Here is a 14,603-nt window from a genome sequence, read left to right as displayed (position 1 = left end):
ACACACACACACACACACACACACACACGGAGAGAGAGAGACAAATAGAGATGTAGAGAAAAGGAGCGAGAGAGAGACGGGAGGAGAGAGGAAGGGAGAGAGCTAGAGGCAGGGCCTCCCCTGTAAATTGGTTTTAATACACTCTGTTCATGGACTTTCTCACATGGGCCGTATGAATCCACTCAACAGAGGCATTTACTGAAAGGAGTAAGGGAGAAGAAAATAAAAAACACACGATAATGTGGATGTAATTGTATACACACTCCCCCTGCATCGCTCTCTCTCCCCCTGCATCGCTCTCTCTCCCCCTGCATCGCTCTCTCTCCCCCTGCATCGCTCTCTCTCCCCCTGCATCGCTCTCTCTCCCCCTGCATCGCTCTCTCTCCCCCTGCATCGCTCTCTCTCCCCCTGCATCGCTCTCTCTCCCCCTGCATCGCTCTCTCTCCCCCTGCATCGCTCTCTCTCTCTCTCCACCTGCATCGCTCACTCTCCCTGCCTGTCTCTCTCTCCTGCTAACTTGTGTGGCCCTTCGTGTATGTTACCCACAATACCCAGGACCTCCTGATGAACAGAGCTGTTGGTAAAGTCACCCGTAATCAATCACCCGTCTGTGGTGGTTAGTTGTGTGTGTCTGCGCGTTGGTGCGTGCAAGCGCAGTACACAGTAGAAGGGCTGAGACTTCTTTACAGTATGATAGTGACTGCCCCTGCGTTCTCCATCAGTGATCAATAAACACCACACCGGGGCGCCGTGCGACTCTGATGCTGACGAGGGGCTCAGTCGATTGTTTTTTTATTTTATTTTCATCCTTACTCACAAATCTCCTAAAAGTAGTTATCACTCCCCACAACAGTGGCCTGTGGTGCGGCGCTCTGCCTTGCTGCCAGACTGTCATTCGAGACCTGCAGTTTATCGGTGTGTGTGCGTGTCTGTGTGTCTGGCTCGGCCCAGACCCAGCACAGTGAGCCAAAAGCACAGCTAAATAATTAAGCTGCTTCGCTACGTGCCGCCTGCGATACGGACAGGACTCAGTAACCATAGTCGCCTCCTCAATACAGTGATTTCAGAGAGGATAAATACATGTCATTATTGTCTTAGAGCCAAACAGAAAGCAGTGAGAGCAGCTATCTTAGGAGGTGATTTAATGGACTCAAGGACAGATTGGAGAGGCAGGGTTGTGAATTTATCTCTACTGGGTCTGTGACTTGGCTTTGTGACTGTGTCTCTGCTTGTGCCTTCATCTCGGTTAAATCTGGGTCTGTGACTTGGCTTTGTGACTGTGTCTCTGCTTGTGCACACATACGCTAACAGGCAACACAAATCGGCTGCGGGCGTGCGCTATTGTGCATACATTTATTTTGCCCCCCCACATCAAACGCGATCACGACACGCAGGTTAAAATATCAAAACAAACTCTGAACCAATGACATTAATTTGGGGACAGGTCGAAAAGCATTAAACATCTATGGCAATTTAGCTAGTTAGCTTGCACTTGCTAACGTTAATTTGTCCTATTTAGCTAGCTTGCTGTTGCTAGCTAATTTGTCCTGGGATATAAACATTGAGTTGTTATTTTACCTGAAATGCACAAGGACCTCTACTCCGACAATTAATCCACACATAAAAACATTGAGTGGCTCAGTTGGTAGAGCATGGCGCTTGCAACGCCAGGGTTGTGGGTTCATTCCCCACGGGGGGACCAGGATGAATATGTATGAACTTTCCAATTTGTAAGTCGCTCTGGATAAGAGCGTCTGCTAAATGACTTAAATGTAAATGTAAATGTAATAAAACGGCCAACCGAATCGTTTCTAGTCATCTCCCCTCCTTCCAGGCTTTTTCATCTTTGAACTTATATGGTGATCGCATCTAAACTTTCATTGCATTACCACGACAACCGGCAACAAAGTTCGTCTTTCAATCACCCATGTGGGTATAACAATTGAGGAGATGGCACGTGGGTACCCGCTTCTATAAACCAATGAGGAGATGAGAGAGGCAGGACTTTCAGTGCGATCTGCATCAGAAATAGGAATGACTTCTATTTTAGCCCTTGGCGTCGCAGACGCTCGTTGGCGCAATAATTGAATAACATGAATTTCTAAATTTATTTTGCGACGCTCTCACATGCAACGTGTCCGGTCTGGTCAGCATGTAAGCGCACACAGTCTACCCTCTATCCATCTATATCCGCTTTGATCTCTCGTTAACTCTGTGGGGAGAAAAGACAGCAGAGTCCGCTTGAGAAGGACCAGGCTTTTCATTTGACTGAATACAATCTGAGCACCATCCAGGGACGTCCTATTCAGTGTGAGGAGAGTATTTTGTCGTGGTGTTCGCTTTACCTTCGTGCAGGTGCTTGAATCCAAGGAACTGTACTTTGCGTAAGTGGTCGGCTTGAAAGGCCTTGTAATTCCTGAAGAGGATGCTTTAACACATGGGCCCGTCATTTTCTTAAACGTGGTGCATTTCTGCCACTGGCCTTGCTTCTTTAGAGAGGCTGTTAATTTTTCTGACGTTTTTGAGTCTTCTGAGGGGCCTCTTTTGATGCTGTTATCAATGTGACTCAATCGGACATTAGACACACACATTGTACCCCCCTCCCCTTCATTCTGGAGTGCCCCTACCTGTGTTGGTAAAGTGATTTCTGCAGCAGCCTGTGAGATGTGTGTAATTAAGGTATATTAAGCTCATTAGCGGAATATCGATGATAGCCAACATCTGGTCGTTAGAATGTTTAAGTCATTAATGAAGGACTCTCACCAGCCAGTCACCAGGGAGGTGGGTTTGAATACTGGCTTATTCTATACATTAGGTAGGACACTGAATACCTATGAGTTGTCCTATAGAATGTCCTCTGGAAGTCCATTATGTACCATTATATGCAGCACTTTACACTGTGCCCAACCTCCATATCCAGCTTTCTCACATTTGCGATTCTAGGATGTATGACAATGAAACTAACACTGTGCCTCTGACTAAACTAGTCAACAAACAACATGGCCTTGTCCATTCAAATGCTCCCACATACACTACAAAAGTATGTGGACACCTGCTCGTCGAATATCTCATTCCAAAATCATAGGCATTAGTATGGAGTTTTTCACCTCTTTGCTGCTATAACAGCCTCCACTCTTCTGGGAAGGCTTTCCACTAGACGTTGGAACATTGCTGCGGGGACTTGCTTCCTTTCAGCCACGAGCATTAGTGAGGTTGGGCACTGATGTTTGGCATTTAGGCCTGGCTCGCAGTCAGCATTGCAATTCATCGCAAAGGTGTTCGATGGGGTGGAGGTCAGGGCTTTGTGCAGGTCACTCAAGTTCTTCAACTCCAATCTCGACAAATCATTTCTGTATGGACCTTGCTTTGTGCACGGGGGCCTTGTCATGCTGGAACAGGAAAAGGCCTTCCCCAAACTGTTGCCAAGGTTGGAAGCACAGAATTGTCTAGAATGTCATTATATACTGTAGCGTTAAGATTTCCCTTCACTGGAACTAAGGGGTGAGCCCGAACCATGAAAAACAGCCCCAGACCATTATTCCTCCTCATCCAAACTTTACATTTGGCACTATGCATTTAGGCAGGTAGAGTTTTCCTGGCATCCGCCAAACCCAGATTCGTCCGTCGGACTGCCAGATGGTGAAACGTGATTCATCACTCCATCACTCCAGAGAAGTCCAATGGCGGAGATCTTTACACCACTCCAGCCAACGCTTGGCATTGCGCATGATGGTCTTAGGCTTGTGTGCGGCTGCTCGGCTATGGAAACCCATTTCATGAAGCTACCAACGAACAGTTCTTGTGCTGATGTTGCTTCCAGAGGCAGTTTAGAACACGGTAGTGGGTGTTGCAACTGAGGACACGCGATTTAACTCTCAGCGGTCCCATTCTGTGAGCTTGTGTGGCCTACCACTTCGCAGCAGGGCGTTGTTGCTCCTAGACATTTCCGCTTCAGAATGACAGCACTTACAGTCGACCGGGGCTGCTCTAGCAAGGCCGAAATTTTACGAACTGACTTGTTGTAAAGGTGCCACGTTGAAAGTCACTGAGCTCTACTTTATGGACCATTCTACTGCCAATGTTTGTCTATGGAGATTGCATGGGTGTTTTCTCGATTTTATCCACCTGTCAGCAACGGGTGTGGCTGAAATAGCCGAATCCACTAATTATATACTGAACAAAATATAAATGAAACATGGAGTGTGTTGGTCCCATGTTTCATGAGCTGAAATAAAAGATCCCAGAAATGTTACATACAGACAAAAAGCGTATTTCTCTCAAATGATGTGCATAAATTTCTTTACATCCGTGTTAGTGAGCATTTCTCCTTTGCCATCCACCTGACAGGTTTTGGCATATCAAGAATCTGATTAAACAGAACGGTTCTTATACAGGTGCACCTTGTGCTGGGGACAATAAAAGGCCACTTTAAAATGTGCAGTTTTGTCACACAACACAAAGCCACAGATGTCTCAAGTTTTGATGGAGCGTGCAATTGACATGCTGACTGCAGGTATGTCCACCAGAGCTGTTGCCAGATAATTTAATGTTCATTTCTCTACCGTAAGCTCAACGTCATTTTAGAGAATTTGGCAGTATGTCCAACCGGCCTCACAATCGCAGACCACGTGTAATCACGCCAGCCCAGGACCTCCACATCAGGCTTCTTCACCTACAGGATCGTCTGAGACCAGCCACCCGGATAGGTGATGAAACTGAGTTTGCACAACCCAAAGAATTTCTGCACAAACTGTCAGAAACCTTCTCAGGCTTAAATATTCAAAAAATTGTGTCTACACAACCAAGATGGGGGCCTCTAAAATGTTCTCAAATAAATAGCCTCGCCAACGGGCCGACCGAGCCCATTGCCACGCCCCTACCACAGACCCTTTTTGATAAAAAAATAAAAAAACTGGAACACATTTGTTATTTGCAGGAGGGGGTAATTGCAATAAATAACATAATACATTTCCAATTATTTACCGTCCGTAAGGATGGGGATAACTAGTAATCGTAGGAACAAGACATTTAGATCCAAACAAACTGTCATCCAGTCTACGAATAATTTGCTTATCGCATTCTATGGTTGTTTCATTAAAATATTTTACCTTTATTTAACTAGGCAAGTCAGTTAAGAACAAATTCTTATTTTCAATGACGGCCTAGGAACAGTGGGTTAACTGCCTTGTTCAGGGGCAGAACGACAGATTTTTACCTTGTCAGCTCGATCTTGCAACCTTTCGGTTACTAGTCCAACGCTCTAACCACTAGGCTACCTGCCGCCCCTTCCATCTCAGTTCAGCTATATGTTTGTACAGTATAGTGTAACCTTGGCCAGTGGCACATGTCAAGTGAGTTGATGGAAGAGTAGTAGGAGGGAACACATATATTCATGCATGTTCGATTCTTCTGGCCTTGACAGCTCAGACACACACACGCACGTGCGCACGCACACACACAAACACACAAAAACACACACGCACGCATGAACACACAAACGCACACACAAATGTATCACATGGACTTAACACGGGGAAATCACTTTTTTTTTCCTCCGTCTCATTTCAAATAAAATCCCATTTTATTGGTCACATACAGATATTTAGCAGATGTTATTGCTAATGTTCAGATAGCTCCAAAACTATTGGGACATGTGATTTGTATGCAACCTGCGGCGTTGTCAGATATTCAAATGAGCGTCAGAATTGATTGCATTAATAATGATATCCGTCTTTTGTTATCAGTTTTTTTTCCTTCTCTGTCGGTTAGTTTTTAGCGCTGGTGGAAGTGTGGAGTTGTGAACATGTGAGACAGACACATAAGCAAGCAGGGACGCGCACACTCGTATGCACAGAGAGACACAGCCGTCTTATTTCAAACAACTGTGTGGAGTGGGAAAAGATCTAGCCTAGACGAACCAAAGTAGGCAGCTATACAGTGCAATGGTAGGGAAAGCATTTTGCGCAAGTGTCATTGTCACCCCAGGCCGGGCCTGTCTCTGCTACTGCAGGAAGTGTTAACCAGATTCATTCCCCCCTCATCAGGCCCCAGTCAGAGAGCTTTATTAGGCTGGAGATGGAGGTCCTTCCGTCCCAGCTCCACTAACACACACTAATACATCTAGCGGGCGGTCTGGCAGGGGCTCTGCTGGGGCTAACTGTAACTCCATAAGGCATTTTTTTTTTTTTTTTTTACTTCTCTGTCTCTCGTCGTTCCATGTCATTTCAGAAAGCCATGACACCAACCACCTCAGGTTGATCTGAAATGGTTTCTGTAGTTTAGAAACAAATAATATAAGCATTCCTGCAACATAATTATGATTGATTGCACACAAATTGATCCGTTTTTAAATTTATAGGATTGACATAATATCAATGATTATAGTACCTAACGTCCGATTTGGACCCCCCCCCCAAAAAAAAAAATTTACATTGAGGAATCAAAAGGGGTCAAAAGACATCTACGGGAAGGAGAAGGAGAGATGTTTGGGAAAATAGCTTTTTTTTTTTTACTTGATCTGTCCACCTTATCACCTTATCGCCTCTAAAATGTAAATAAAACACTATAAAGAGTTTATATAATGTGTCATTACATACCTATTTGAAGGTTTGTGTCGAATTTGAATCGGGTTTTTAGGGCGGTGCTAAAGTGATCTTAGAAGTAAACAGCGGCTTTGAGAATGATGATCGCATGCAGTGATGACGCAAAAAATGACTACGTATCCCCCCTTACCCCCGTCACTGTCCATTTTTTGTTTTGAAACGATGAGAGAAGTGCTACACCTGGTGGAGAGAGATTGTACGACAGAAATAGTTGCTTTATGCGTGCTGTACGTTACGGCATGACACGTCACGATGTAACGGAGGGTCAGTTTTTTTTCAACTTTTCTCCAATACTATAGAGCCATTACCATGTCGATCAACGCTTGAATAGAAACCTAGTTCACACCCCCGATTTTGAAGTCAACACAGTCGCTACAGTCCCATTAGTTTTCTTTGTAGCCTCGTGTGAATGTTGCGGTTGCGCACATTTTGTACGGAACGGGGTGAGTTTACGTTAGCTCTGGTCCAGGGCGTTGAGCTAGCCTCTGCATTGAGCCAACTTTCCGACGTTCAAAGTTCCTCCATATATTAGCCGCTTCTCCGTAGCTAGGTATCTTGCTAGGATATAATTATTTGATTCAGTGAATTAATGATAGGCTTACTAATATCCTGAACACATTATAATGCATGTCTTATCATGATGCCAAGGCCCTCTCTCTTGTACTCTCCCCACCCCGCAACATTTCAAACAACTAGCTTGCCCGGTCCAAAGAAAGCTGCTCTATCTGCACTGATTGGTGGAGTAATTTAATGAGCTAATTGTAAAGTTAAAAAAAGCAACAGAAATTAACTATATAAACCAGTACTACTTTCTTGTTCAAACCGGTTCAGAACTTTATTATGCTGGTCGTAACAGTGGAACGGAACGAGAAACATAGTGGTTCTGTTCAGAACGAAACGACACACGGCGGATTTTTAAATAGAGTTACTCGCTGATTAAAAGTGTAAGTGTGTTCCTCTTGCTGTGATGGTGCTTCTGCTTCACTGGTTGGTGTTATAAAGCAGGCGGTGTGTGTGTGTGTGAGGCGCTCCTTACTGAGACACCCTCCCAGCTCCTCTGAGCTGATGCTTTCACTGCTGTTGCCCCTGGCGACACCTTCACATTCACACACTGTAATGTTCAAAGTGTGGTGTGCCCTTCTCTCACTTGGTTCTCGCTGTCTTTCTCTCTCTGGCCATATCAATTATTCTGTGTCTAACTGCACTCCTCGCTCCTCTCTCTCTCTCTCTGCCTCTCTCTCTCTGCATCTCTCTGCCTCTCTCTCTGTCTCTCTGTGTCTCTGTGTCTCTCTCTCTCTCTGCCTCTCTCTCTCTCTCTCTCTCTCTCTCTCTCTCTCTCTCTCTCTCTCTCTGCCTCTCTCTCTCTCTCTGCCTCTCTCTACTTCTCTCTCTCTACCTTCAGCTCCACTAAATCCTTCTGTTGTTTCTTTCTCTGCCCCACAGGGTCTGATGATTCTGCTGCAGAACCTACCCACCATGCACTGGGGCAACGAGGAGGTCAGCGTGCTCCTGGCTGAAGCCTACAGGCTGAAGTTTGCCTTCGCTGATGCCCCCAACCACTACAAGAGATGAGTGTGGGCCCCTGACAGCTAGCTACTGAACCCCTGACAGAGGCCCCCTGGCGGACGGATGGATGGAACCCCTCCTCGACTTTCTTGTCCCTCTGCAGTCCACGACCGTTGCTACTAGTAGATGAAAACAAAAATGTTTGCGTCACAAATGGCACCCTATTCTCTACAAAATGCGTTATTTTTTACCAGAGCCCCAAGTAGTGCACTATGTAGGGAATAGGGGGCCATTTGGGAAGCCAGTGCTTCTTGGTATGTGTGTACCGTTCTAACCGAGTGTTCTTCTTGACTCCTCTTCTCTTTGTTCTTAACGATGAAATGACATTTGTGCCACACTCCAACAACATCGATGCCTGTCCCATCGAAGTAGACCTCAACCAAACAAGAAAGACCTCCAGTCAGTGTGGTAGTGGAGATCTTGCTGCAGACCCATGGATGACTGTTCTAGACTGTCCTGTACTGTTTGTCCCTGACTGGCCACCGTCCCCAAGGAACTCAGACCTTCTCCTAGAGGCCCAGTCACATTGAGTGGATCTCCACAGCAGGCGCAACATGTCCCGAGACCTAATGAATGAATTGTAGGTCTGAACGAACCCTGTGTGTGTGTGGGGGGGGGGGGGTAGAGAGAGATATTCTGTACTTGGTTAATATGTCACTTTTAATTCCTAAGGAAACTGAGGACACATGTTGTCATCCTAGCTGGCATCGAGCTCTTCTTTCATCTCCGTGCTTTCAGTTCCAAACGAGCAGTCAATCCCCCAGAGACGAGTAGGTTTTTAGTTAAAAAACAGAAACACATTCACATAAAAGTTAATAATTAGCTAATAGGGAGATCAGAAAGTGTCTTATTATTCTGGATGATTTCTTTCTGACTCTGACATGGTCCGCAGGGCTGGTTCTAATGATCTAATGATGTGTCTAACACTCTCTCAACTCTATTATGTAAGATATGGAATATTTTGTCGGTTGACTGAGGGAGGGACGAGTGTCGCGTGACTCTGCCTGACGTACGATCATCTCTGAACCTAGGACTCACTACCTAACTCGGTCAGTTAGACACTTTGGTACTGCACCGCGCAGTGGTGACCGGTCACCTTTTAGGCCAGGAGATTTCCTAGTTAGGTCACATGGTCAGAAAACTCGTACCCGGGTTGATAATGGTAGATGTCGGCACTAATAAACAACTACATTGTAACGCAGTGGGCTGTACAGTAACATGCTATACATGTCAGAGCTCTGTATGGGTTTTGGCTGACGGACATTCTGATCTTGAGCATCTCGCGCGACCTTGTTGAAAATGTTCATGTGTTTTCACTCAATTTACCTGGTAAAATAAAAACAAAAAACATATTTTTTTTTTTGGTCTGAGTGAGGGAAATGCTGTACATTTTTGACAGATGAGAAATCGAGGATTATAATACATACTGCTTTAATGTCATAATCAAGCCGAAACACCCGTGAGTCCAAATATGCGCTTCACGTTTCCATATCATAAAACTCATGTCATATACAGCGTCAACATTTAGGATGACTATGTTTGACTGGGTTGTTCTGAACAGAATGAGCCTAATATTTGTCTGTTGTGAAGAACATTTGCCGCAGCACACGCACCTGAATGCACCCGACCCTCCTTTCTATGTGCACCAGGATTATACATTGCATTGCGAAAGCAAGTAATATCGTATTTTATAACTTAGCTAGTCATTTTGGCAATAGAAGAACAAACTTTCAAATGATGACCACCTGACCCAGATTGCGATTTTATAAATGGACCATTTTTGGATTGCGTTAACAACAATAGTAATTGTGTGATGATGGGGATGCAGGGTTGTGTTCCAAACCAACAAAATACACGTGTATTTGTGCTAGTTCCTCAACGGCACAGCTAGGAGAGCTCATGAACACGGCACCTTATAGTTGGAAGACTCTTCTTTGAGTCATTAAAGTGCTTTGAAATGACCTAGGAACTGTGCCCACTTTGGAGAGGTGCATGGCCACAAGGAGACACCAGTTAGTCCTCTCACTCAAACCCTTGTCATTTTTTTTGTCTTATGTTGCACCTACCCCACATCTTCCAGGAATGTTCTTATCGTGTTACTGAATATATCCAGAGTATTTTCAGATTTTATCAACAAATGCCGCGAAAGTACAGTAAATGTAGAATGCACATCAAATCAAGTGTAATCATTTCCCCATCATCTCCTAAATGTTCCCTTTCGACTGCTACCATGGTTATGCATATACTTTTCACATTTCTTCTGTGAGAAACATTTCAAGTTAGCCCTATCCACATAGTCAAATTTCCGTGAGTGTAAAGGGTTAAAAAAATATACTCCTCAAAACACAGAAGTAGGACCATGAGTTTTGTGGTCGGGAAAAAACTTCTGGACTACGACCATTTGTGACTGCTCATAGGCCAGAACCAGGGCCCATAGAACCCAGTCCGGTAGCTTTGTTGGTTATTCAGTCTATTCATGAACACTGACTGACTGGGGGTGTTAGGGTGGAATACATTAACTCTCTTCATTTGACTGCTTCGGGTTTTTATTTGATGTACCAAATGATGGGATAGTTTGTTTTTGCCTGGTGTAGAGCCCTCAAACTCAACTCTGGACTCAACCCAGTTCAACTCCTATGTTTCATTGTTCCCCTCTAATCAGGGACTGATTTTAGTCCTGGGACAACAGGTGGGTGCAATTAATTATCAGGTAGAACAGAAAACCAGCAGGCTCCGGACCGCATGGGTTAAGAGTTGTTATACCCCTTGTGTAGAGGGTGGATATACGATGTAAATTGGACGTTGAAATAATATTATGTACAACTTTTATCATCAAAAACATCCTGCCAGGTAACGATGAAGACCAATAGTTGTTGCATGATCTCCTCAATGATGTGTGTGTTGGGAGTGTATGTATACATGGGGCAGCTTAATACTCTGTATTTGAACCTCCTCAGCTTCTTTTGATCATGTCGGTAATGTTTTTGCGCTCCATGTCAGCTCCAGGCCCAATTTCCTATTCTCACATTGATTAGAAACTAAAAAGAACTGCACTTGATAAAAGTCAATTTTCTTCCCTTTTTTGTACGGAATATATTATTTGGAATCAGCTTTAAAAGAAACAAAAATGTCTCTCTACCTTTTTTTTTAATACATACTGTTTACATGAGCCTATTAAGTTGTGCCTAATGTAGAGAGAGCAGATGATCATCATAGATATTTATTTAACCTTAATTCAAGCTCTCTGCAAATGAAACTCACACTCTGTGTTTGCTAAGCCATGACAGTATCTGCATCCAAAGTGGCACCCTATTCCATATATAGTGCACTACTTTCGACCAGATCCCTATGGGCCCTGGACAAAGTAGTGCCCGATATAGGGAATAGGGTGCCATTTGGGACGCAACCAATGAGTCCACAGAGTCACATCAGTAAGTCTAGCAGCTGCCTTCTCTGGTGTCCTTATGTGTTTCAACTTGGTTTGATGTACCGAACAACCCTTACACACACCTTCGGTAAAAGTCAAAAGCCCTGGGTTACCATGGTTACGGTGGTGACCTGGTGTCCGTCCGCTGGCTGGAGGCCTCGTACACACACACACACACACTGGACGTTGCAGTCAGCATCTCATGGGGTCATGACCTAACATGTTTGGTCTGCCTCCTAAAGCCTTTTTTTGGGGGGGTTGTATTTTACTGTTGCTCGGTTTCTTTTCAGAGATGTTCAAATGTTTCTGACCAAACTAAGACTGGTCCTCTTTCCCTTCTGACTCTGACTAAGACATGTGAAAGTGTGAACCTCATACAGTGGAGAGTGATCGTGATTTTCTTAAAAAATTAAAAATCTGTGTACAGAGAATGAATTTTGAAACAAAGATCTGTAAATAGAAAAGTGTAAATAAATGCTATATATGACCAAACTGTTTGTATACATTCATGGATGTACTGTAATATCATGCTTCAATATACCACGGCCAAGGGCTGTACCCATGCACTCCGCTTTGTGTCTTGCAGAAGAACAGCCCTAGCCATGGTATATTGGCCATATACCACACCCCCTTGGGCCTTATTGCTATTATAAACTGCTTACCAACGTAATTAGAGCAGTACAAAGCAGCAAGCAACTGCATAAATAAGCACTGTATTAGCTTCTACATTGATTGCGTAGACTGCTGTATTAATAACTTCTGTATTGTATGCGTGTGGTTGCTGCTCCCCACACAGACACGCACACGCACTGCCTCGGCTGGTAAACAGGTTTGTTATGGTCCCTGTGGAGTGGTGGTGCGGCAGTGCCCCAGGTTTGGTAATTAGGCCCTTTTAATGTAAGGAGGGAGTCTCTTGTTCTCTACCTCTTTTTCCTTCCCTCTCATTAAGCTAACTGATGTTCACAGTGGCAGGAATTAAAAAGTAATTAGAATCACCTGGACTTTCTTAGTCGCTCACACATGGTACAGGTGGCATGGGCCTGTAGAAGGGATGGGACTCACAATGACCGCCTTTTACGGAGGTGGATTCGGCTGTAGGGCATGTACAGTGCTGTGCAGAGAAATATAGAGTTTGGCAAACGTTGTTTGAGATTTATGATGGCTTAAACAACACCGTACACTGGTACTAAACTCAGCAAAAAATGAAACGTCCTCTCACTGTCAACTGCGTTTATTTTCAGCAAACTTAACATGTGTAAATATTTGTATGAACAACAAGATTCGACAACTGAGACATAAACTGAACAAGTTCCAAAGACATGTGACTAACAGAAATTGAATAATGTGTCCCTGAACAAAGGGGGGTCAAAACCAAAAGTAACAGTCAGTATCTTTTTACATTCCGATCCAACAGGTCCCAGACGTGCTCAATGGGATTGAGATCCGGGCTCTTCGCTGGCCATGGCAGAACACAGAGATTCCTGTCTTGAAGGAAATCATGCACAGAACAAGCAGTATGGCTGGTGGCATTGTCATGCTGGAGGGTCATGTCAGGATGAGCCTGCAGGAAGGGTACCACATGAGGGAGGAGGATGTCTTCCTTGTAACGTACAACGTTTAGATTGCCTGCAATGACAACAAGCTCAGTCCGATGATGCTGTGACACACTGCCCCAGACCATGACGGACCCTCCAACTCCAAATCGATCCCACTCCAGAGTACAGGCCTCGGTGTAACGCTCATTCCTTCGACGATAAATGCGAATCCGACCATCACCTCTGGTGAGACAAAACCCCGATTCGTCAGTTGAAGAGTGCTTTTTGACAGTCAAATCAAATCAAATGTATTTATATAGCCCTTCTTACATCAGCTGATATATCAAAGTGCTGTATAGAAACTCAGCCTAAAACCCAAACAGCAAGCAATGCAGGTGTAGAAGCACGGTGGCTAGGAAAAACTCCCTAGAAAGGCCAAAACCTAGGAAGAAACCTAGAGAGGAACCAGGCTATGAGGGGTGGCCAGTCCTCTTTGGCTGTGCCAGTCCGTCTGGTCCAGCGACGGTGGGTTTAGTGCCCATAGATGATGTTGTTGCCGGTGATGTCTGGTGAGGACCTGCCTTACAACAGGCCTACAAGCCCTCAGTCCAGCCTCTCTCAGCCTATTGCAGACAGTCTGAGCACTGATGGAGGGATTGTGCATTCCTGGTGTAACTCGATCAGCTGTCCGTCCTGTCTCCCTGTAGCGCTATCTTAGGCTTCTCACAGTATGGACATTGCAATTTTTTGCCCTGGCCACATCTGCAGTCCTTTTGCCTCCCTGCAGCATGCCTAAGGCACGTTCACACAGATGAGCAGGGACTCTGGGCATCTTTCTTTTGGTGTTTTTAAGAGTCCGTAGAAAGGCCTCCTTAGTGTCCTAAGTTTTCATAACTGTGATCTTAATTGCCTACCGTCTGTAAGCTGTTAGTGTCTTAACAACCGTTCCACAGGTGCATGTTCATTAATTGTTTATGGTTCATTGAACAACCATGTGTTCAAACAGTGTTTAAACCCTTTACAATGAGGATCTGTGAAGTTATTTGGATTTTTATGAATTATCTTTGAAAGACAGGGTCCTGAAAAAGGGACGTTTTTTGCTGAGTTTACATAATAGTGGTAAATTGGGTGTCATTTGGGATTTTGGCTCAGAATTGTAATGGTGGCCATGTTCCAAGATTATTATTTATATATATTTTTTTATATAACTCGGCAAGTCAGTTAAGAACAAATTCTTATTTACAATGACGGCCTACCAAAAGGCAAAAGGCCTCCTGTGGGGACGGGGGCCTGGGATAAAAATAAATATAGGACAAAACACACATCACAACAAGAGAGACAACACAACACTACATAAAGAGAGACCTAAGACAACAACATAACAACACTTGACAACACAGCATGGTAGCAACATAACAACAACATGGTAGCAGCACAAATCATTGTACAAACATTATTGGACACAGACAACAG

General features: G+C 44.4%; 1 protein-coding gene across 2 annotated transcripts in view; it reads left to right on the top strand.

The window, feature by feature from the left end:
- LOC139566058 (TBC1 domain family member 22B-like) overlaps positions 1–12,087 on the top strand; it is a 171,106-nt gene extending 159,019 nt beyond the window's left edge. For both annotated transcript variants that reach the window (XM_071386913.1, XM_071386912.1), the window contains exon 14: positions 8,046–12,087. In XM_071386913.1, coding sequence (XP_071243014.1) covers positions 8,046–8,174 — 129 coding nt within the window. In that variant the 3' untranslated portion in view covers positions 8,175–12,087. The remainder of the gene's footprint in view (positions 1–8,045) is intronic.
- Positions 12,088–14,603: the final 2,516 nt, after the last annotated feature.

The sequence above is a fragment of the Salvelinus alpinus genome, chromosome 37 (assembly GCF_045679555.1).
Source record: "Salvelinus alpinus chromosome 37, SLU_Salpinus.1, whole genome shotgun sequence".
Classification (NCBI taxonomy): domain Eukaryota; kingdom Metazoa; phylum Chordata; class Actinopteri; order Salmoniformes; family Salmonidae; genus Salvelinus; species Salvelinus alpinus.
Note: the sequence above shows the minus strand (reverse complement) of the source record. Positions and strands in the feature narration are given on the sequence as shown.